A 24,642-nucleotide genomic window follows, 5' to 3' on the forward strand; every position below is an offset into this window, starting at 1 on the left:
GCTGTGAAAGGGGAGAAAAAAACCCAAATGTGCATCTGTGACAAATTTCACAATCTCATGGACAGAATGATTCATCTGTGCAATATCAGATCCCCAAATTATCCCACTTAGTTTGCATGCATGTGGGCATGTACATTATGACCTTGCTTCTTAACTCCCCACATCAGCACATGGCTTTCTTTAATACAGTGATTTTTTTCACTTCAAAGTAAACTGTAAAAGCTATGGAGGCGCTGCAACAGTTACAACACCTCCTCTCCCCCAAAAACAACAATCCCAAAACAAAACAAAACAGTGTTTAAAAGAGGAAGCAGGTAGTTTTGGTGTTTATGGTAGTACTGTGAAAGATGAGTACAAAACATCCAAAACAATAAAAGACACACAGGCAAGGAGATGGATACCACACTGAGCATCAGATCACAACCTGCAGATCTTGGGTCACTATGCCAGATATATTTCTCAGTATCCATATAAAACATGACATTTTGTAAACACTGCATGCAGTATTAATGGCAATTTGCTGTGTTACTTGAAATCCCCAAAAATATTAGTCGTTGCAGTTAAGAGACTGCACATGTTTCTATGTTGGAAAGGTGTTTAGGCAAGAGCAATAGCACCAGATAGAGGACACACTATAATGTTTTAAAGTGCATGTACAGAGAAATAGGCAGAAAAAACAATTCCATTCCAAAAAAAAGAAATTGACAGAGAATCACAGTATATAGACAGAAACAAATGAAAATGTAGCATTTGATTTTAGAAGGGACAGTTGCATCAGTGATGCTTATGTCACTTGCAGTAAGGACCAGTCTAAGGTCACCAAGTGCTAAAATCTGTGAAAATTCAGACCTGAACATGTGTTCTCAACACCAAATCACTCTAACAGCTGATCCAAAGATGGAAAACCCTTGACCTACCAAATTTCCTATCTAAACTGTTGATGCTGAGCAGTAAAACCCTCTGCAAAGCACTATTATTGTCTGCTGTTGAGAACACCAGTAAGAGCAATGCTGTTAAGCACCTTAAGTGTCTCAACAACATAAACATATGTCAGCCATACAAGCCACACAAAGAGCACACAGACATAAAACAGACATAAAATCATAAAACATACAAGGTGGTCAAATGAAAACAGACAAACAGGTAACAGGACCAAGAGTCTTGGACTACCCCTTTCAGGTAAGCACCCATATATAAAAATATTAATTAATGATATATACATATATTTATTTATATACAAGCCTGGTGTTTTCCTTCACCTTAACAAAAATTCCATTCTGAATTGGAAAAACCTTTCTAATTAAAAACCCGTAGTAGCAACAGAAACCATTTTCTATAGGCACAGCAGCAATTTTCAGGAAAAATACATTCAGTAAAAATATTTCTGATCAGTTTTACTGTGTCAAATAGTTAAAAGCCAGAGAAGAGGCACCGTGGCAATCCTTCCATTTTGAGTGGGATAGGGCCTTTCATGGCCTGGCTGAGGGAGCAGAGGGGCCATGGCTGCTTGGTGAAGAAGGCTGTGCCTCAGAGTGGCTGTAAGGGAGAATGGAATGCAGGGAAGAAGATGTTTGCAATGAAGGGAGGGAGGGGAAGGGGATTTTCACATTAGAAAGGATACCCTAGATATGGTACAGTGCATATGGGGAGATTGGATAAACTCACCCGAGCTATATCTCTCAGATGTTTTTTCTGCTTTGCCTCATAGATTGCTTATATGGATAGTAGCTCAATATTTTAAATAAAAAATCAAGGCACTGAGGTCCAGATGTATAGAAACCCATAAAGATTAATCTTAAGTCTTTAGCCATAATTACATTGTGCTCTGTTTCTTCATTGTTTTCCATTTTTTTTTAATATACAAGCATGTGTACATCAAAAGTTAGCATTAGTTTCAGCAGACTCCTCTATCTCTCTTCCCATCAAAAAGGGGATAAAAATTCATTATTTGTTTATATGGCCAGTGCAAAAATATCTTTGAAACTGCCTTTTTCATGTGCGTTAAAATATTATGTTTTCCAGATTTTACCATGTTTCCAAAGAAACTGCAGGATAGCAACAGACAGTTGTAATTCTTCCACTTACATTTCCAATATGTACACTATCAAAAGTATGAAAGTAAAATATCACTCTGGTACTTCTATAGACCCACAGGAGATATTGGTGAGGTAAACATAAAACAAAATTTCTATATCATTCTGTTCACAATGACAATTTAGCTAGAACACCCATACAGGCAGTAGAACAGCTTTCAAATAAAGATTATAATAATAGTTATTAAGATATGAAGGAAACAATGAAAATTTGAAATATCAACCATTCATTAAAATGAACAGAATGAAAACTTTTAAATAAAAAAGCTCTAATTAAATATATTCATACATCAATCAGCACAATTTGGTATAACTGATGTATTGTCACTTAATTTTTTCCCTCAAGTCTTGCATAATTATAATTCTACAATTAAATGAATAGGCTAAATTAGTTCCTAAATTTTGCAGATTAATTTCTTTCTAACAAACCTGTCTTCTCTGAAGATATTAAAATATATTGTGTAGACTTGTTATCTTCTGATAAATGTACACAGTAAATTTACTAATACCTACAGGCTTGATGAGGTTTCTGTGGCTGTCATACTCCATGGAATTAAAGAAAAATCAAAGGCTATTTTCCTGACAATTACACCCCCCAAGAATTACCACCCATTTTATATTATTGTAGTAGGCTGCTTAATAAGGAAACCTGATTAACCTGATCAATATGCTAAGCACCAGTATCCCACACTCAAATAATAGTAGGAATCTCAAAATTGCCAATTCACACTAAGGACCAAATAGCCTCTGTGAATTGTTGAAGCAATTAAAAACACAACCACATCTGAAAAAAACACATTAGCTATACTTTTCTCATTTAAAACTGAAATGAAACTAGGAGCATGTTATGTAGCACACCACTGTCTCTGTTTCCATGGCATTTACAATACCAGTCAAATAGCGATGTTATTATAAAATTCCTTTTTGAAATAGTATTCTTTTAAAACAAAACTTTTTGACAACACCCTGCTGTAAATATTTCACAAGAAATAGAGAGATATCTCTGTAATTTACTATCCAGAATTCAGAAATTGATAATAAGTAACATTTATTATACTGATGCACATGCTTTTTATTTTCGTGCAGAAAGTGAGTCTATATATAACTGTTTTACACAATAAGTAGTAATTACAATTATTTCCTACATACAGAAAGATGAAAAGGCTTTCCTGTGTAACATGTGCCCTCAGTCAAATTAAACAGTACACAAAAAAACATGTGTACATAAAAGTGGTAAATACTGCATAAGCTGTACAGAAAATGCTTCTCATCTAGAACTCATTCACAGCTACTCTCATGGAATCTCATTTCAGTGCAATACAAACAACACTACAGTCTGCCAAGCTTCCACATCATTTCTATGAAAGCATCAAAGGTGAAGATTTCCAGATCAGTTCCCCAGTACAGATTTGGTGCTGACTTTACTGAAAGGCAAAGAAGAGATGAGAAGGACATTACCTGACTGGACTCTGTTCCAGCAACACTAAGATCTTGAATGGATCTGCGCCTCTGCTGTCCGTTTCCTGCTGGGAAAAAAACAAAACAAAAACAAACCAGTGAAATATATTCAGAACAAAATAAGAAGGGTGCGACTGTTGCAGAGGAGCTTGGAATTTGTACAAATCCACAGAGACAAAGTGAGAGAGGGGGAGAGACAGCTGCAGAATTTTAACTCAAAACATGCTGGCCTGTCAACAAAAAGTATACCCTAATACAATAACCACTCCTACCACATGAATAGCTGCTGCACTCTACTCCACCATCTTCTGTCACATGTATTTGGTCAGGCTTAGTACTTGGGGCAGGAGCTGATGACGACATCTATTTCAAGTGCGTTACGTTATGGGGATTTCTAAAAGCTAAACCACAAAGATAACAGGCTGCCAGCTTTAACCTGTTGCTCTTTGGCTTGCTCAAGGAACACAGCAAGGACTCCTGCCTGCGTGACGCTCCCCTCAAGGAAAGTAAGAAGTGAAAGCGCTTCCTTCTGCTCTCCTGTCTCCTGCAGGGGAACGAAACTATGTCCTGTTCTCATGCTCCGAGAAGTGTGAAAAGGGGACCGTTCAACTAAATCACATCTCACCATCAACCTACGAAGCACAATGCTGTAATCTTTTCCTCTTCTCCTTCCACCTGTTCGCAATTATCCACCAGTGACAGCTACATAAAACAGTTTAAATTTTAGCACTGACAAGCAATCAAAGGCATTTTCAGGAAACAAAATCTCCTTAAAAATAAAAGGAGATTATGCAACAGAATCTCCCTGACTACTTTGATTTTTATTACAGTGATTGTTTATATTATCTCTTGAGAGCAAGTCAGCTGTCCAAAAGGAAACACCAAAATGTCCCCAGTAACAGCTGACAATGCTCAAAATTCTTGCTCTTAGCTCTGCATTACGTAACTCTGCTACTGGAGGGGAGCATCTGAAACATGTACTGCAGCCATGGCAGCCCCTCGCCCAGCAGCCCCACACTCAGCCACCAACACAGCTCACTCAAAGCCCTGCAGAAGGCATCACATTGCTGACCTTTTAGATACTTCTCATTCAGCATAATTCCCACGACTCCAAGCCTATCCTGACACATGTTTTGAATTGCAACAGTTACTACAAAAATGTAAGACTATTTAATATTAACTGATATATTTGATAAGCCTTTAAGTTTTTAAATATATGTATTATTACACATAGGAGTACACTACCACAAAACAGCAACACAAAATGCTTAGTGTCACTTTATCAATTTGTCATGATGTTTTAAAATTTATAGAAGGTACTTTAAGAAACAACCATATAAGAAAGTCAAGTAGGATTCTAAAACAGAAATATACTTTTTGGTCTGACTACAAACGGATTTGAATTGCAACTGTTCTGTGGTCTTGGTATTTTGCTTCCGAAATTCAGGGAAAGTATATACTTACCTAAGCAACAACAGCTAAGTTTGTTTAATGCTTTCATATGGGGATCTTGTGAATTACAAATCTATGTCAAAATGTCTGAACTTGTTCATTTGCAGTGAACTTTTTCTCTACGCAATTGTTTAACAAACAAGATTATACATTTAATAGAATTCTGTGCTGTGGATACTTCATCTGGCTGCCACAGCTTATCTCAATATGCAACATATGTGCAATCCACCCACAACTGATACAAAATTATGTGCACATTTCATTCAACAACATTGTTATAAAATTAGCTCAGCTGAAATAGGCTTGCAAAAATATCTGAAATTCTCATTTCAGATTAGCAACATTTGTGAATTTAAAGAACCCAGCGCATGTGTTGCTGAAATATTAGAACATGGCTGCCAAAATGTTAAAATAATCAGGGTGGGGTGCAAGAAAGAAAAGAAAATGCCTTGCGGGAAGTGAAGGGGTGGGGGGAAAAGAGGGGCCAAAACTACTGTTGTAAAAAATGAACACCTTTAAATGAAATATCTTCAAGTTAGTAGCATGAGGGAAGAGCAAGCTCAACTAGGCAATGCCATTTTAATTAGTATAATACTGCAGACATCTGGCAAATAGCTTCAACAAGGCAGAAACAGACTACGAATCAACAAATACTTATTGCTCCAGATTCAATACAAATTTCAATTGAAAAATACGCTGTACAACACAACAAAAAAATATTTATTTGAAAAGCTCATGGGTACTTCTATATGCTTTCCTCTCCCAGTTTTGATCTTGTTCTTACCTCTATATCTATTTAAAAATATTTTTTCCTCATTATAAAACTAAGAGATTTGTACATGGACAGAAGTTAATCCACAGTAACTTGATGCACAGTGTCAGGCTTTTGGTGGTTTACAGGATTTTAAGATTAAAAAGCAAAAGTCACAAATATACTTCATGGCCTCAGAACAACCCATTTCACACAGTGTTGTTTATTTTCTAAAATTAAATTCTAAAGGAACAGGAAACTTCCATCACGTCCTGCCCCACATACTCTAGGCAAAAATAAATTGTACAACTTACTAAGCTTTTGATCACCGCCCCCACCCAGCCGCCAAATATCCAGACCAGCTATGACCTCTTCTCCCTGCCCTTTAGCAGATACTTGCATCTCCTTTTACACTTTCTTATTTACTCACAGTCCTCCCTCTTCCTTACACACCTACAGGGCTCAAGCCTCTCTCACAGTGCAGGATGATTAAGTGACTGCAACACTGCTATAAGACATTCTGAAGAAGTTAAAAGATTGATCTGAATTCCAGATGAATTAAGTGATCTGGGAAGACAAGAGTGGGATTTCTGGCATACATTGATTTTAAAAGTAGATAGAAAAACTACAGACCTACAGCATCCATAATTCCTATCTACCTTCTAAAGACCCTCTACAAAATGTGTCTATCTTGAGTAATCATTTATGCAGTGTCAATGCTATAAAAATTGTAACGCTGTGGCACAGTTTCAGATGACAAAATTACAAAGCCAAATGCACACATGCCAAATGCACGAGATGTCTAACATTGCCAGTGAAGAGAAGGCTGTACTTGTAGGTATATTTGCTAGATGCTGCTTGAATGGTTTCTACCAAAAAAGTACACAAACTAGAATTCAGATTTTTTTTTTGTTTCTTTAAACATAAGGATACTTAAACTTTTTGGACTTATTAGGGTTTTTTATATATAAATATGCATATAAAAATAAAGTTGGTGCTTATAACCTGTACTATACATACTATAAATGAAAAAAAAAAGAACTGATACAGCACTAGGCTGGTTACACGATACCACCACTGCAAACTCATTTGCTAAGCTGTTACACAAAGGAGGAATTTTTTGACCCATCTTTCAGTTTTTAAGTTTTGTAAGCTAGTAACACAAAATACCATCTTAAATGAACAAATAGCTCTCTTCACTCTTACAGTACTTACTTAGAAAGAAGAGCAAATATATTCTAAAAACTTTCCCTTCTGACAATATTTTACCTTTAATTGATAAAGTTTGTATTTTACGACCTTGGAAGCATAATCAGCTCATGGACGAAATGCAGTTGAGGCAACGCATTACGAAAACCCCCAATGATAGCAGATGTAGCACTCATACCTCCAAAATAGCCCTGCCCAAAGCAGCTGACTCATGGTAACATGCCTGCCTGGTGCTTCCCCTCTCTGGGCAGCAGCTGCTGTGCCATGTGCTCAGCACAACTCCAGGCAGCAGCACAGAGCGGCGCTTGTGCGGCTCCAAGGGCAGGGACGAGCTGCTCGCCGCACCGAGGGACGCGCCCGGGGAGAGCTGCAGGAGCTGGGTCTGTGGCAGAAGCTGCATGGAACCTAACTGGGTGGGACTGAGATGGTCTGGGGGGCTTGGAAGCTTAGGGGGCTAGAAAGTGAAAAGTGTGTTCAGAGGCCAGAACTGAGAGCTTTGTGCTGAAAGAGTAAAGAAAGGAAAGAAGTGAGAACTATACAGATGAATGTAATTACTTTACTGGGCAGATGATCATGTTCTGTCATGTAATGATTAATCTCATTTTTTTCTGGCTTTGGGGTTATTACTGGAAAGCTGTTCTGACAACCGGAAAATTTTCAATATAAAGCCCAGATTTATTTGCAGACAATTTACATATTTTTTCTGTAGTGCCAATACTGTCTTTTAGCTTAAGTAGTCATCTCTTCCTAGTTTTTAGCAGCAGATTCATCTATAGAAAATAATTATTCATTCTCAGCTTTCACTTTGTGAGCTAAAAAAAGTCATGCTTTCAGATTTGTTTTTATACTCTCTATATCCCTCATATCCTAGTAACTCTTCTTCATATTATCTGAGTGCATGTATGTTTTTTTTATATGGCTGACCAGAAGAGTATGTTCAACTCCTGATTCACACTCAACAAGGGCCAGTAATAGTGTCAGTGCTTCTTTATTTTTCCTAGAAATGCACCTTAAGATTTCACAGTTTTTCACAACTACATTAAATTCGTGGCTCATACTACCTAGAATTAACCTGCATGCATGTGCTATGATCTCATGTCATCTTATTAATAGAAATTGTTGTTAGTGCATGACCCTGGATTTTACCCTATTTCTATTCAGTCACAGCAAAATTCTTCCTATGTGATATTCTAATCCTTCTCTTAATGAAGAGCTGCTTCTGATAAAGCATTAACTCAAACTCATTTCACTTAAATACTTTAGGAATAAATTTTGAGAAAACTCCTTAATATGCTTGCTCCAACCCTATACCTTTTTTTATTTTGACAGGTTCCTATTTCTTTCACATGCATTCCAAATTCTTGAAATTCCCATCCTGTCAAGTTCAATTAAAATAGACCAGGTGAAGAATTTTTAATGACTGCCTCTGCCTAAGAAACCAATAGACTGGTACAATACAATTTGTTTTGTGAAAACAACATTGTATTTTATTTCACTGACTTCTTCATTATTGCTTAAAAGTTTCAAAGCTTCTTGGAAGCCTCATGTTTTTATGGACAGACAGTGAGTGTATGGAGACAAGAGGCACTCATTAGCTTCTAGAGTTTATTTACCAGGCTCTCATCATGAGTTAACACTGAAACTGGACAGATGTCCATTACTTTTGCTTTCCTTCTTTCTCAGGATTTCGTTTATGTCAGTGCAGGCCAGGACTGCTTGAGAGTTACAGTGGAAAGCTACTCTAGTAAACTTTCTTGCCAATTTGTTAGCCTCAGTGCCAAAGAGGTTTGCTTTTTCATGGGTGTTATTGCTCTTTGGAATCTACTTTCTCATATTCTGTATTTTTACTATAACCTTCAATAAAGTTATTTGAAAGAAACCTTTGTACAAAATTATCTTTTGCATTCAACTTTTTAATACCTAACAATATCAATATATACAAGGAAACCTCCTCAGATGACAGAAATTTAGAAGAGGAGGGCCATGGTTTTAAGTGGATTCCTAGATACTTTCACTCACATTTCCTCATTTTCTGCTCCTGACATATCACTCTGAAGTGACTTGCATACTGTTAATGGTATGCCTATCACAGTTTGGGATTGATTATACTTATTTTTAGGCTTTGAGAAGTATGAAATGAAAGAAAGAAAAATGTCATTCTACTAACTAAAAAAAGACTTGGAATACATGAGAATTATTCATTAAATTCCCAAATGATATTCCCATCCATGGTGCCTGATTATATTAATTCTTTTCCTATCAAAAGCCTCTCCTAGTAATTTTAGTTGGCATTAACTTAAACACAACAGTAAAACCTCATGCACACACATTTTAGCCCTAGAAAACTGTACTCAAATATAAGAATTACACAGACTAAGTGTTAATGTTTTAATCACAAATATCACATGGATTTAAAGTTCTGTACATCATTTATCTTAGGTTTTCTTTCCACTATGATCTGATTAAAAATGGGAGCCTAAACACAACAAAGATCAGGGCAAAACAATTACCTAGACAGGAATTTTTCAACTTTTAGTTCAATTTTCACCAAATGACGTACTGTAATACAAGACTGCATATACAGTTTTCCTCTATAAGACTCTGAACATCAAGATCTTAAGGGAAAACATCCTTTATCAGCAGAAGTAAATTTGAATTAGAAGACTGAACAATTTACTGATAAAAGTAAGTTTGTAATAAAATATCATGCTCCTCTTTACTGAAGCATTATGAAAAAGTTAGTGGGATAATTTCTGGGCCTGCCCTAAAGCAACTGGAGCAAGAAGTATTTCAGCAGTCTGATCATTATTCCGGCATCTTTACCAACTGACCCGTTCACCTGGTCTGCGATACCTGGTATGATGATCTCAGGGACATCCAGAATGTTGCCAAATGAAGCAGTTTTACGATGGCCTCGTTTAGGCTTGGAATAGGCTGAAAAAATACACATATACAATACACATGCAAAACACTAAAACGGCAAGAGCAAAATTATTAAATTCCTAATACTGCATTTTTCATATATTTGGTTAAACTAGAGTTCATGCAAAAATGTGTCATGCAGAATAAACTGCATTGCCTTCCACTCATGCTTACACATAGTAAAGCAACTGTTAAAAAGCAAAAAATGCAGAACTAGCCATCATTACAACACAGTGTAATTAGTTATAGTTAGCAACACAAAAGTCAAACACAGAAAGCAGCATGGCAACACAGAAGGGAAAACCAAATGTAATTATCCAAACAGAAAACAAATTAAATAATTTCAATTCACCTATACATTCAGAAAAAAAACGAAAACAACTTGACTGCCTGAACATAACTAACATTTTCTCTTTAGTGTTAGGCACAAACTATTTTATTAAAAAGTCTAATAGCTAGGTACTTCTGCTTCTTTAAATCACCTCCTTTCAAAGGAAATCTTATCTATCTCTGAAAAAATATTTACTTTTACTATATTTGATAATCATTCCTGCCAGTTACTCTTTTGTCCTTCCAGTGAAGATTTTTTGTTCTGAAAACTGGATATAACTACCAATTTTTAAATTTTTGAATAATATTCAAGAAACACTATACACCTTGAAATAAAATCTAATTGTACTTTTTTTTTATTTCACCACTTCTGTAGTTTAAGATAAATAGTTCCTATTTAGAGAAAAATCTGAATGCATCTCCAGAGGGTAGAACATTGTAGCATACCTGTCTCAGTAAGTGATGGTGATGTGCATTACATGATTTGCTCTTACAATTAATCCAGAGGACGATGGAACAAGATTAAATCATTTTCAACTTGATTTAACAACAGCCCAATCCTCACCCAGCCATGCAATTTTTTTCAGGTTCACAGCATATTATTTCTGTCACATGGTTAACAAGATTAAAAAAAGAAACCAATACAGTGCTGTTTCACCTCTTTTTGAAAAAGTTATGGTCAGATGTGCTTGACCTAATTTCTCATAGTCCAGTACTGCAGGAAGTGATTTCCCAAAAATTATCCAAAGAACCCCAAACCAAAAATTGTATGTTCAATATGTACTTTTATTTCAAGAAAAAGAAACCCTTCAGTCATAACAAAAACCACCAAAAAGCCCTTAGATTATTCTGAATAGTAATTATTATTTCAGAGCAATGTACTTAAAGAAGACAAACTAGGAAAATTAAAAACTCTTACAAAGGAGGGCCAGGCTATCTCTGATAATGTCAATCATTAAGAATGTCAGTGACCAAAGTGAGTCCTGACATGTTTTAAAATAAAACCAGCACAGTGTTATTACCAGGTAAGTACACAGCTGCCTTCTGTGTTAAGAAACCTTTATAGATATTCAGGGTGAGATGTGCTACACAGTCATCCAGTCAAAGACTGACAATACAATAGACAGATTTTGGAATAAGGCTTTAAAAAAAAAACATTAAAGTAAAAAAAAAATAGGGCAAGATAAATATTATTTCAGTACCTCAGTATTTAATAAAACAAGATCCTGGAGTAACCATAACACAATGAAGAACAAAAATGAAATAGCCATGGTGCACAAGAAAGCCAGAATTTGGATGTGTAATTTCTTACTAATTGCAGCTACTCAACTACCCTAATTTTAATACTGGTATAAAAGTACTCAAACAGCTAAATAACCCTGAACTAACCAAAGTAATTTTGTTTAATTATTTAAAATTGTGCTTATATATCAAAACACAAAAAACTTTCACATATGGAACTTAAAACCTGAAGTTTACATATATTAACAAACAGTATCTTTGATGAAGAAAAGAGACAAGAAAGTGTTTGCCAAGTGTACACATTTTTATTAATTCACTCTTCTGGGATGAATCAAGATTGCTTTCACCATAAAATTATGTATTTATACGTACAGATAAATTCTAATTCTCTCAATGATTTAGAGATGACAGTTTATATCTGAAGGAAACCTGGCAAAACACCTGTAGCTTCTTTTTAACAAAAGACAACAATGCTTTCTTAACCGGGTGAATAAAATCTAATTATGTTTCTCATTTTGAAATCTGTCACAGTGGATTTTTACACTTATTTGGGAACATGAACTTTAAACCTGCCTTTTAATTTCAAAAGTATTATAGAGCCAACCCTGAAGAATATGTTACTATATAAATAATTATGCTAGCAGAGATGAAATAACTATTTCAGATAAAAAGGAGAAAGTTGTGCATTTGGAATAGGACTGATATTTAGAAGTCTCATAACGCTTTTTTAAAAAAGGTAAAAATCTAATTCAACAAAATCTCTAAAACTTTTTAAATACTCAATTAAAATACTCAGTCTTGCTGAGTGCATAACCATAAATAAAGGCATTTTCCCCCCACAATTAATAAAGGACAATCAAGACTACAGGAAAACTTTAAGTATTTTCATATAGCTACTGTTGTCAATTTTGTGTAAGACTATGCATGTTTTACATTTTTCCTCCTCCTTTATTTCTTTCCAGTTCTTTAGTCTACTCCCCAAACATCATTAAATTTTACCTGTGATGGAAGCTATTCTTGCTTCTATTTCAGACATGTCAGCGCTCATCCTTTTGGCTTCTCCGGAAACAAGGGCGGACGGTGGTCGTGCGCGAACATCCGACAAGCTCTCAACGCTGCTCCCACGGGATGGGGGCAAACTCAAACGGCCAGGGTCACCCTGTTTAACAGTCACACCTCGTGAGAAGAAAATTCTGCACAAGCCCCTCCATAGTAGGCACCAGTATGTTTCTACAGTATGCATTTTCAAAGGGACAAGATTTAAAATTCATAACACAATAAATGGCAATAATTGGTATAAACAAATGAAATATCTGCAGCTTTGAAAACAATCTAACTTCACACAGATAAAAAAATCAGCAGAATTAGGCCAATATTGTCATAAGAGAATCTTTGTATTTTTCCATTCTGCTTGAATTGTACTTCAAAATTCACCTAAAATGTTTAATCCCTTCATGTCATACTAGTATTTTGATTATAAATCAAGGCAACAATTCTCAAACATACTTTTTAAATCTAACAAATCCCTTTAAATACATTGGAGATGTATTTAAAGGGATTTATTAGATTAAAATTAGAGCCTTCCAGTTTAACTTTTTGGCACTGTACAACATTTTTCTGTCCCTTTTCCTCTATATTCTTCTCCTATAACTAACTGGATTCAATTTTGCACTATTTTGAATGAGGACACATGTTTCAAAACAGACACAACACTGAGGTCTACCCATGTCCATTTTTTTACTATGGCTCAAAATTGCACCCGTTGGCTCACCGGCTGCTTGGCTGTATTTTTGATTTGCTGTGCCAATTTTGATTCTAAACGTTTAATAGTGTCATTGGTAGAAGCTCCTTGGAAGTCACTTGGCTCCATGTTAGCATCGCTCTTGTTACTTGTGTTTGTAGAAGTGATGTCCATGAATGAACCTAGAAAGCAGGAACAAGGAAAAGCATTTGAGAATGTCCACTAAAAATACTGAAGTGCATCTCTTCACAGCAAAGCTCTCAGATGTCTAACTTGCCTTTAAAGCAACACTTTAAAAAACTTTTAATGAAAGACAAGTAGCAAGACTGCTACAGATCAATTAGTATAAGAAGCAAGAGGAGTGAAAAAAGGATGTGTATCTAAATAGTATGATAACATTCTGAAGTCAATCTTTACCTTTCTTTGAAATTTTTAGGGTAGCTGTTATATTAACAACATAACAGCAACCTCATTCACAATTAATGACAAAGACCATCATTAACTACAGAGCAGCCCAAACACCTGAAAAATATCAGCCAGTATCTATTCATGGTTTGATGTGATAATTTGACTTAAAATCATGTGCTGAGAGGTGAAGAAAAACTACTAAAGTTAGTAAAATGCTAAAGCTGCAAATATATTTTTAATATAAAGATCACTAAGCTGCAAAGTAGTCAGTAAAGCTTTATCCAAAATAGCAGCAATTTCTTTGGTGATAGAAAATAATTTAACCAAGCAGAGGAAGCTGGAGACATGTAAAATAAAAAAACTACCTAAGTGGAAAAAAATGTACTCTAAACAATGAGAACACGAAATGATTTTTTACTATTATTAAAAAAAAGATTTCTTTGAGGGCGAAACTACCTGAAAATCTAGCCCCCATTTTGTTCCATCCAATGAAATTTCTAGTGATTTTTCTTGCACTTATTTTAAATTACTGTATTTACATGCAACTTATCATAAAACAAATGCAAGTTTGAATCGTGGAGATTGCAACTTAAATCAGATGCAGCTTTCAAGAATAGTGAAACATTTTAAATTGACAACTCCTAAACATTACATATGAGTAAAAGAGTGTCAATTGCTAGCAAAATACATGGGGAAAAAATGGAGACATTAAACCCAGCATTGGGAGACAGCTTTTATTATAAGCTTTTTCTTCATTACAAGTACACTTCAGCAAAACCATTTGACTGAGAACACTAAGTATGAGGTATTAACAAAATAAATGGAGTCTGCTGATGTTTAAGATTTTGGAAGTATTTTCCATTTTGAGTTCAAAATCAATGTAAGAACATGCTTTACAATCTATCTGCATCATTTCATGTTACTGTTCTTTTTCTCTAACTTATACAAATGTACCTGTGCTAGTGGCAGAGTTGCTTTGGCCTTCATCTGAATACTGGCAAGGATATTGCAGAGGTTCATCAGCTCCTGGAAAGTACTGTGAAAAACCAGTAATTATTTAATTAAAAAGTAATTACAATTGTTTTAAAATGATTTAAATAGTACCTCATAATTTATAAGTGTAAATTATATATTACATTTATAATAATTTATTTAGAAGATAAGTAAATGTGATTGTTTTTAATAATGTAATACATTAGATACACTTATGACTTTGTTTATTTTCTCAAATCTATTATGAGTTATTATACTCCTTCAAAGAGGAAATATAAACATATATATATGTATATAAGATTAATTATTTCCCTTCAATAATTTGGTAATATTTGTCAAAACAGAGAGGCAAAAGAAAACACGCAAGCCCACCTTTGGAGTGGGACGAAAAGCATACTTTTTGTACATCAATTTTCCATTTTAATAGTTTAAGAAATGCTTAAAATACTTAAATAAATTTTTATACCCGCATCAAGTGTGTCATTATTTTAACAATTTCCTCCATGGATGGCCGTTGTGAGGGATCCTTGGACCAACAACGGGTCATCAGACTCTCAATTGGTTTAGGTAAATTTTTGATCAGTGGTGGCCGAGTACCTGCAATTGAAATTAGAAAACACTTTTAAACAGACTCTAAAACAACTGAAGGTGTCTGATCTTGCTCCAGTATTTTGCTATATAAATAAAGGAAAATGCAGAACTAATAGTAATATGGATGAACTGGCTTGTACTTAATTTTCTCTCTTCCAAATAAAAAACTGACAAGAAAAGTTCCTTTGCACTACACAGCAGCAGTAGAAAAAAAATCAAACTTTTCCTTCAGTACAAGTTTGAATACATTCACTGACTGACCAAATACAGCATATTACAAAGGCTAATGAAATGTTACTTCTTTCTGAAGAATAAAGTTCTAGGCCAAATTAGAAAGCAAGTAGTAACAGTCTTTGGTTCCTAATGCTGTATTCACAAGAAAAAAAAAAAAAAGTCAAAACAAAAAAAAACCCCAAACAAACAAAAAACAAAATTAAAAAAAAAAAAAACAAAAACAAAACAAAAAAACCCCAAACAAACAGAAAAACCCAAAAGACTTAAAGTATTTTTGAAAGCTACACCTAAGAACATCCTGAAAAATTATCAGGCCCTGGAACTACCAATTTTGTGTGACTTTTTCATGGTCTATACTCATTTTTAATAACATTTTACTTCAACTATTGTATAAATATTCAGCTGTTTTTTGCTTCAAGTTCCTCCTCTTATTACAATTTCTATGAGAACAACTAATGGACAACCAGTTGTGCTGGATAGATGTGATATAGGGACGGTTTGCAAAGAAAGTAGTAAGTATTCAAGAATATATTAAACAGAACAAGTAATACATGAAGTAAGAATGCCACAATAGTTTTAAGTGAGATGAAGTGCACTAACTTTCCTTCTTAAGAAAAAGGAAATGGAAAAAGATAAAGAAGATAAAATTTTAAAGCAAAAGTAGGTAGAGACAGTGAATTTTAAGGTATACTCCCACACCTTACTGAGGCCTCCAAATTTAGTACTAGATTTACACTTAGTTTTACAGTAAATGCTTTTATGCAAGGCACACATCACTCAAGCTCAACAGCCAGTGTCCTTGAAAAACTGGAGAATCTCATTCTTCACTCAAAAATGGCATTTGCAAACATCTCTCTATATGCATTATTAAGACTATAATATTAATTGATTCTGTCGCTGTCTGCCCCATTCTGTTCTTTGAATAGGATATGCCTGTGCCCACCTTATGCTTCTATCATTTACCACTGAAGCAATGACACTCAGGCAGAGTACCAGCCTTCATTGCTTGTTTGCTAATTTTTTCTTCCAAAAAGTTGGCGCTTGCCTTGATGTTGTCTCTCACAAATGGCAGAAACTCTTTGCAGATATTCAGTGAACTACTTCACTATCATTACTTTATTACTCAAGAAATTTGCCATAGTACCTAAAAACGCAGCAGTAAAGAAATTACACCTCTAGCATGAAGATACTACAGCTTACTCTACTACACTGACCAATGTTACACTACTGCTTTAAAGAAAGCAGTCCATTTGAACACAACCACTGTGTCCTGTTCATAGTCTAAGCTCCTGAAAACCTGTTCTGCATAGCACCTAGCACAGTAGAGTGCTGCTCCATGAGTGCAGGTACCTAGGCATAAAGGTAAAACCATTCAAACAACAGAATAAAAAAAAAACAAACCCCAAAACACGAGAGATGAAAAACAAAAATAACATGTTTAATGCCTAATGTTCCTGGAGGAGGTTTCATAGTTTCTAAGATTTATAAACACAGGTTAAGTTACTTAAAGTTACACATTTCTTGTAAACATCCAATTTAAAAAAAAAAGTAAAAGAAAGACAATGCAGCTAATAAAACCATCATTCAGTCAGGTAAGAGGTTTTTCTCAGATCACTTTTAAAATGGAATGTTGTAATAACGAGGACATTACTCTTTATCCTTCGTTCATACACCAGTTACACTGTAGCAGCCAAGTAAATCAAAAGCCACACTGACACAAAGTGGCAGTATCTATTTAGTCTTTGTGCATTGACAAAAATGCACAAAATGGAAACGCCAGTAATTTAAAGCTGTACAGTTAAGAATGTTTAGCAAACTTATAGGTCATATACACAACTTCAAATAAAGTATTTTCAACTCACCATTGTGAACTGCCCACATTATCCGGAAAGCTGGACCACCAATCTCATCAAAAGGTTTCCTACGGGTGATTACCTCCCAGAGAATAATACCCCAGCTGAAAACGTCACATTTTTCACTGTAATTGCTACCTGGAAGAAAGCCATCAATATAATTTGACTCTTTTCTATGTAACATGTCAAAAAGAAATAGTTTGAGCAGATCATAGAATCAGGCTGGAAAAGAGCTCCAAGATCACTGAATCCAACCTTTCACTAAACACCATGATGTCCACTAAACCACAGCACTAAGTGTCATGCTGAGTCACTTCTTCCATGCTTCCAGGGATGCTGACTCCACCACTCCCCTGGCCAGCTTGCTCCAATAAATAAATAAATAGCTTTACATACTTACTTCCACTTCACATTTAGTTTGCTGAGAAATAACAGTTTTCTAAAGCTGACTGATTCATGCTAACTTAAATCTGAAATCACTTGACAGTATGACTGTTAAGAATGTCCCTCTCTGGGAATCAATCCTTTCCATTTGGAGTCATCTTGAAATGATAAAATGCATCACTTTTCTTTATGATATAAACAGCAATTTATTAGGTTTTAAAAATCTCTTGCATTCAGGGTTTAATTGATTATGTTTGCTTCCTCTAAATATTCTTCAATTCACTTCTTCCAACCTTAGTCACAATATGCCAGCCAATAACGTCTGTTATATCCATTACTCTTAATTAATTACAGGTCTTCAGAAGAACAACTAAGTTACCATATGAACAAAACAGGAGAGTCCTCAATTCCTTGCCATCTTATTTCCTCCTTGTTTATTATTCTTATTCTTTTTGGAATGTCATTACTTAATTAAAATTCTTTGACCATAAATTCAATATTTCTAAGACTCCTAAGGTGCTGAGGACAGGTTGGAGATATAGAATAATAAATAAAAATGTTCAGAGGCTACAAAGAAAGAATGTATGCTTTGCAACCATAACTCATGCAAATGCTAAGAAATGTGAATGGCTAATGACATAAGAATATATATGTGTGAATATGAATTATAGGAAATTTGCTCACCTATCCTCAAACAAGGATTAAAATTGGCATATATTGGCCAAAAGATTTTTTTTGTTTATCCCTAATCAGAAAGTATTATTCAGACTAATCATTTCAGTAACAGTGGAATTAAAGAAGTCTAGTTCCATGTGAATACCCACCATATAGCAATAGTTGCAAGAGGCTCCATCCACCACCTGGGAGCCAAGTTCCTCTGCCCCCCTACCTCTGACAAACTGCAAGGCCAACAGCCTGTTCTCTGGTCATTCTTCCAGTCCAGCCAGTTTGCAAGGCAAACACAAGAAACAGGCTGCAGCATGAGCCACAAGCCCTCTTTAAGTGAAGGCACTAATTTGGACTTTACAAAACTCTCTAAGAATATGGATCTCAAAAACTCTTTACACCTGTATCAAAGTAGCTGAATGTGGCTAATGAGTTCAAAAGGTATGAAGAAGAAAAAGTCAGCTTTATCAGTCAGCTTATTTTCAAAAATGTTGGGGAAAAAAAGTCATGGAAACAATGGCAGATCACTAAGGAAAGCAAAATAGTCTCATCTATGCAGTCACAGAACTTCTGTAGCACACAGCCTATAAAACTAAAGTAGTACTATTCCCCTATTTGAGCAATGGAATTCTACTTTATGGCTGAGAAGTCTTGGACTAATTCTGAAAAGTGAGAGTCCAAAAGAAGTGAGAAAGTATTCTGTATTTTTCCTTATTATCCCAAAGCAATTTAATTCTTTTAAAAAGTTTCTTCTAATGGGAGTTCTTATATCAGAATTGCTCTCTTTTATTTCATCCTGATCTATAGCATATTGTTTTTATTTAGATTATTTGAACTGTACAAGGCTTTAGGTGCCCTAAAGCCTTAGGTTTAAAATGGGGGAAAAATTCTTAATATTACAGTAACTAGTTCACTAAGCAACATGTTCTGCAACAGATGCTTTTCATGCCTTTATTGTTCTCACCTAGAAACCTTGTACTAGAACAGCATCAAATTAATATTAGCCTTTATTCCATTGTTGAATTCTGCTGGAGTAACACAAGCAAAGGAATTTTTAATAATTTTGCCATTTAAAGTGGTTATTTTTAGTAGTTTAATGACTGTTCTAAGTGTAATTTGATATGCTGCATTGTAGAGGATGCATCATACTAGATTCTTTCCTCTCCTTGATACTTGTGTTTTTATAATGATTTGTCTATTTATCAGTAAATGCTTTCAGTTAAAAGCACATAAAAACAACTGTAAACTGAAGGCTTCTTGTGCTGTCCAACAATATCTGCAATACAAGGTTTCTTTCTACCTTGCTGGATTCATACACTAGAGGAACTAGGATATGAACTGCAAATCCCTATTACAATACACTTATTTATACTCATTTTATATTAAGATTTTTTATGGAAAAAAAAAATCTATCTTTAACAGTGATCATTCAATTGCTTATTTCTAAAAGAAAAAAAATCTCCTATTTATACAATTTAATTTAATAGAAAACAAGCGTTAAGAAAAGAAGCAGTCCTGGCTAAAAAACCAGAGGAAGTGCCTGAATATAAAATGACATAATGGAAAATTTTCAGGCATTTGAGTGAAACAAATAATCCTCCAGTTGGTACTCTAAGCAATATGTGGAAGAAAATGGTACCTTCAGGACAAAAGTTCCAAAGGTGATGTTTGAGAGGAATATTAAAACTGTATATGGACAGTCTCTGGAATAAGGACAGTAAAAAGAAAAGAGGTCACCTGGATCCAGAATCTGGGAAACCACTGCTGCACATCGGCACTTGCCAAATATATCAAATCAAGGACACCTGCTTCCTAAAGCAGGAGGGTGACTCTTCCAGACCACTGCTAAATTGCATTGGTAATTAAGGTACAGACAGATTAAAAGGTGTTTAGTCTGCAATTTAATATCTATGAGTTTATTTCTTTGATAATCATGCAGCAATTATAGGTATCTAATTATCAAGTATCATCAGTCTTCCCCAATTACACTCCAAGAAATAGCTTGTTTTTCTACATAACCACATTAACTGGTATTAACAAGTTCCTCAGTATGTAGGAAAGAGGAAGTACATCAAATCTCTAGATTACACAAAAAGCAGGTGAAGATGGGAGTTACAAGAAAGTGGGGGATGAAAAAAGAAAGCAATTATGTTCAATTTAGACTAACAGGGAAATTCTAAAGTTAAAAGCTAATCAGAGTAGGGAGTGAAAGTAATGACAGGGTATTTAAATGACAGAAGAGTTAGAAATGATTTAAGAATCTTAGAAACAGCAAAACTGTGGGGAAAGAGCCCTCTGGCTGTATTTTACTGACTTACAAAATAAGGAACTGCTGCTGTCTAAATGTATTCCTTATGTAAATGACGAATAAAGGTTCTACATCTTCACGTAAATAAATATCTAGTAAAACCATAGGAGAATTTGTTCAGTGCTGTTCTTCAAACCTCTGCACAATTATTTGACAATTTACACTTGTAGAGATTTTTTAAAAAATGTTAGACTTCTGCCAAAACTCTTTCAGTTTTTAGTAAACTTTATTGACTACATGACGCTCTTATTCTTACACCACATTAATTCACAGTTGCATCCCTATAAAGAAAATGTAATATTAACACTGAATTTTTATTACCTTCAAAAACTTCAGGTGCCATCCAAGCAGCACTTCCTTTGTTGTTGGTCATGTGTGTTTGAATATCACAGGCTGTACCAAAGTCACAGATTTTTAGAACTGTCCCCCCAGCTACCAAGAGCAAACTGTCAAAAAAGAAAAAGAGTATTTTATAGTCTGGGAAATAAAGAACGTTGTTTGTGTCTAATGCGAACATATTACATACTTTAAAATAACCCAATATATGATGTAATTTATTAACATTTCTATATGCTAGATCTTAAATAAATATCTTTAGCCATAGTAAACCATTAAGCATATACTGACAAAAGCAGACTTTCAGATGCCAGGGGCTGAAAACCAACAAATGCTGTAACAATTTTACCAAAAGAAGAGCAATCAAGACTCCCACCAATGTCAATCAATGTAGCTATTTATTTAAATGGAAGCACTTGAAGTTACATGTGAACTCTCTAAATCAAAACTGGGGAATACAAGAAAGGACTAAAGATTTAAATTGTGGCTTCATATTATAATTTTATCTGGTAATAACTGCAAATTACCACCAAAAAGGGATGATTCTGCTGATCCTCAAATATCTGTTTCTATCTAATCTGTGGAGCCAGATCTGAAGCTGTAAAATGAGCTGGATAACAAACTGACTGGGTAGGAAACTATTAAATTTTGTTTTGGTGGAAAGTGATGGGAGCTTCTGGCAGGGGTAGTGGAAAAAGCAGAAGGAGGGGATAAAGGAGGATGGCCATGTGGCAAAAAAGATCACACCACAACCACAACCATTCCAAAACTGGAAGATTTTAAATGCCTCTGATTAGAAGCCCTATTCCTAATAAAATCCTCTTCCATGATGGATATCGGTAGGGGGAGAGAATATAAGAAAATAAAGATAGTGTAGAAAGTAATCTTGCCCCTAAGAAGTTGCAGCTGGGCCCATTATCAAAGATTAGGAACAGGCCTGACTTTAACAGGCCACAGCTGTACCAATGAGAAGAAGATGCTATAAAAGAGTGGGATGGGCTGTTGAGAAGAGAATTGGAGTCAGTGGCTACTTTGTGAAGAAGAAAGAGTCAATGCTCTGAGGAGCTGACCATGAGAAACACCAAGGTATGAAACTTCTGTGATAGGAAGACAACAGTATGGAACCCCTGCAAAAAGATGACAACACATACCCTGCAAGAGCAGGGTATTTTTCCAGTTGAACAGAAAGTAACTGAATACAGTTAGTTTTCTGTATCATAAATCATCACTCTGCAACTGAAGTTTCATATGCACAGCTTTCATTTGGAATACAGTTAATCTAAGTGTTAGTACCAATTAAAGGTATTTCTTTTAAATGCAATAAAGCTATTCTAAATGATCTTAAATCCAACTGTAAGAAAAAACGAAAAAAGAGCTCTAAACCTACTTTGGTGGTTTCAGGTCTCTGTGAATTAGAGCCTTTGGTTTCATACTGTGGAGGTATGCCACTCCTTGGGAACATTGTAAACACCAACTCATGGCATGTGCAGCAGTATAATGAGGCAGAGGTTCAGCACCGTGCAGCACTGCAAAACAAAGGCACAAACTAAAAAGAACTTTATTGCATATTACAACAGATACAATGGAGTTAACAAAATACCAGTCAGAAAGCTCTATGGAATCTAAGTAATCATCAACACCTCATTACTGAACTAAAAATACCTTTCTGCAGACTGTTAAAATAACAGAAATGTCAAAATATTTTCCATCTTTTTTAGTACATTTTCCATAATAATTTATGTTAAAATTCAATATGAAAAGTGTTGCTTATTCTCAGCTATCCCTGGTAGAGTCTATGTTAAACAAATGCCCAGGGAATTTACAAATTAGGGAAGAATTTTTTCAGATGTTCCACTGGAAAACCTTACATTACTTGTACAAAATATAAGAAACTGCTATCAAGAACAAACCAGTGAACTGAAAAGATGTTTTAAAATGCACACTCCTTTCTCCTTACATTATTTTAAGAATTTCAAAGAACCATATAATAGCTGGAAGAGATCTCTGGAAGTCCACCAAGCAGGTTAAGCAGGCCACCTCCAGCCAGTTGCCCTGGACTGTGTTCAGGTGGCTTCTGAATAGCTCCAAGAATGGTCTCTACTGAATTTCATATTTATGAAACAACTTGGTAGTTTACATGTTTGCCCTAATAGTAGCACTTTAACTCCAGGAAGCTGAAATGATACTCACCATTGTATAGAGAACCTCCTTCAGCATACTCCATAACAAGACACACCTTTGGGGGAAGGGGACAAAAAAATAGGCATATTTTCAATGCAGAGGCAGAAAATAGCTTTTGTAAACTGAAAGAGAGGTTCTTTGAGAGCAATTGCAAAGCCCCCATCCCTAAGCTAATGGAAAATACATCAGTTTGAAATGTATGTATTTACATGTAAGAAAAATCAGAACACTTAGTTCTCACTGGAAGTTAGAAAATAAAAGAACGACTTCCCTCCTCCTCCTCAGACTTAAAAAGCAAATACTGTTTTCCAACTGCAATTCATTGTCCTTTATACCTTTAGTGGCTCACAAAAAAAGTTTGTGAAATACTATGCCAGAAGAATTTCACTAGTACAAAGAAAGAAAAGGGATGCAGCATTATTTTAAGCAATTAAATAGTCCATACAAGAATTAGCTAAGGATACATCTGTCCTGTCACAGTACCCTCTTTTCTGCTTAGAGAATTTGTGAGACTGTTTGCAGCTGTGGCAGAAAGCAAGTAAATCCAGAAAATTACATGTATGAAAATAGGAGCTGATTTACAAGACACAGTCTTGTCTTGATACTGCATTTCTTTTTGTATTGATTTGCAATTAATAGGATTGTAGATATGAATGTAATTACATTATGTAATAGACTAGATGCCATTTTTTCAAACTGAACTATAACTGGTGATGAGAAACAGATTTGGGGTGTTCTTGAAAGAATTAATTTTTTTATAGCATTAGAAAGGAAAAACAAATATCTGAAAATACCAACCAACCTACATATCTGTGTATTTCCTTATTATGGCTAAAACATGAAAAATATATAAAAGATGCATTTTTAATACAAAATACATGTTCTGTGCATTGATGCTTGCATATGTTGAGCAAGTTACCTTTTGTCATACTGACATAAGCTATAACTTACTGGGTTTAGGCAGGCTCCATATAACTTGACAATATTGGGATGGTTTACCCGTGACAGTTGTCGAAGCTGCAAGACAAATCAGAGTTTCAAACCACAGGAAAAAAAGGCTAATGCTTTATTTTCATAGCTATAAATAATACAACAGCAAGTACAGTCTTCTATGTCTGCATAACTCCAGATGGTGATTTCACAAATTACAAGATTTATGTCACTCTTTGCATTTAATTTATGTAGATAGGTTTGTGTCAAAGTGGACATGTATTTTAAAAGAAAGTTTTATGAAATTATGTTTAACGAAAGTATTTTTGTCTAAAATACAGGCTAAAGTCACTCAGGACACAAGCACTATGCAACTATGATGACTATAGATTTGGTGCTCTTCCTGAAGCCTTCAATTCTGGGACTACATAAAAATTGTCTGATTAAATTAAAAAAATCAGAATCATAATTTCTGTTTTGACAATATAGAGGACAAAAGTTCTAAAGTCCCCAAGCCCACAACCCCAAAAAATAATTTAATATTAAAATGACACAGTTCC

The 24,642-nt window shown here is 34.9% G+C and overlaps 1 protein-coding gene across 7 annotated transcripts in view; it reads right to left on the minus strand.

Annotated features, from left to right (window-relative positions):
* MAP3K7 (mitogen-activated protein kinase kinase kinase 7) overlaps positions 1-24,642 on the minus strand; it is a 47,783-nt gene that overhangs the window by 10,717 nt on the left and 12,424 nt on the right. For 2 of the 7 annotated variants that reach the window (XM_058019613.1, XM_058019608.1), the window contains exons 3-13: positions 24,104-24,169; positions 23,162-23,207; positions 22,359-22,497; positions 20,957-21,081; positions 17,287-17,415; positions 15,066-15,196; positions 14,561-14,642; positions 13,229-13,380; positions 12,457-12,616; positions 9,817-9,897; positions 3,552-3,616 (exon numbers count right to left, since the gene is read on the minus strand). In XM_058019613.1, the coding sequence (XP_057875596.1) occupies positions 3,552-3,616; positions 9,817-9,897; positions 12,457-12,616; positions 13,229-13,380; positions 14,561-14,642; positions 15,066-15,196; positions 17,287-17,415; positions 20,957-21,081; positions 22,359-22,497; positions 23,162-23,207; positions 24,104-24,169 (1,176 nt within the window). Of the gene's footprint in view, positions 1-3,551; positions 3,620-9,816; positions 9,898-12,456; positions 12,617-13,228; positions 13,381-14,560; positions 14,643-15,065; positions 15,197-17,286; positions 17,416-20,956; positions 21,082-22,358; positions 22,498-23,161; positions 23,208-24,103; positions 24,170-24,642 lie in introns of all 7 variants that reach the window. The other 5 variants (XM_058019607.1, XM_058019611.1, XM_058019614.1 and 2 more) reach the window with 3 other exon arrangements.

This window comes from Melospiza georgiana, chromosome 3 (assembly GCF_028018845.1).
Source record: "Melospiza georgiana isolate bMelGeo1 chromosome 3, bMelGeo1.pri, whole genome shotgun sequence".
NCBI lineage: Eukaryota > Metazoa > Chordata > Aves > Passeriformes > Passerellidae > Melospiza > Melospiza georgiana.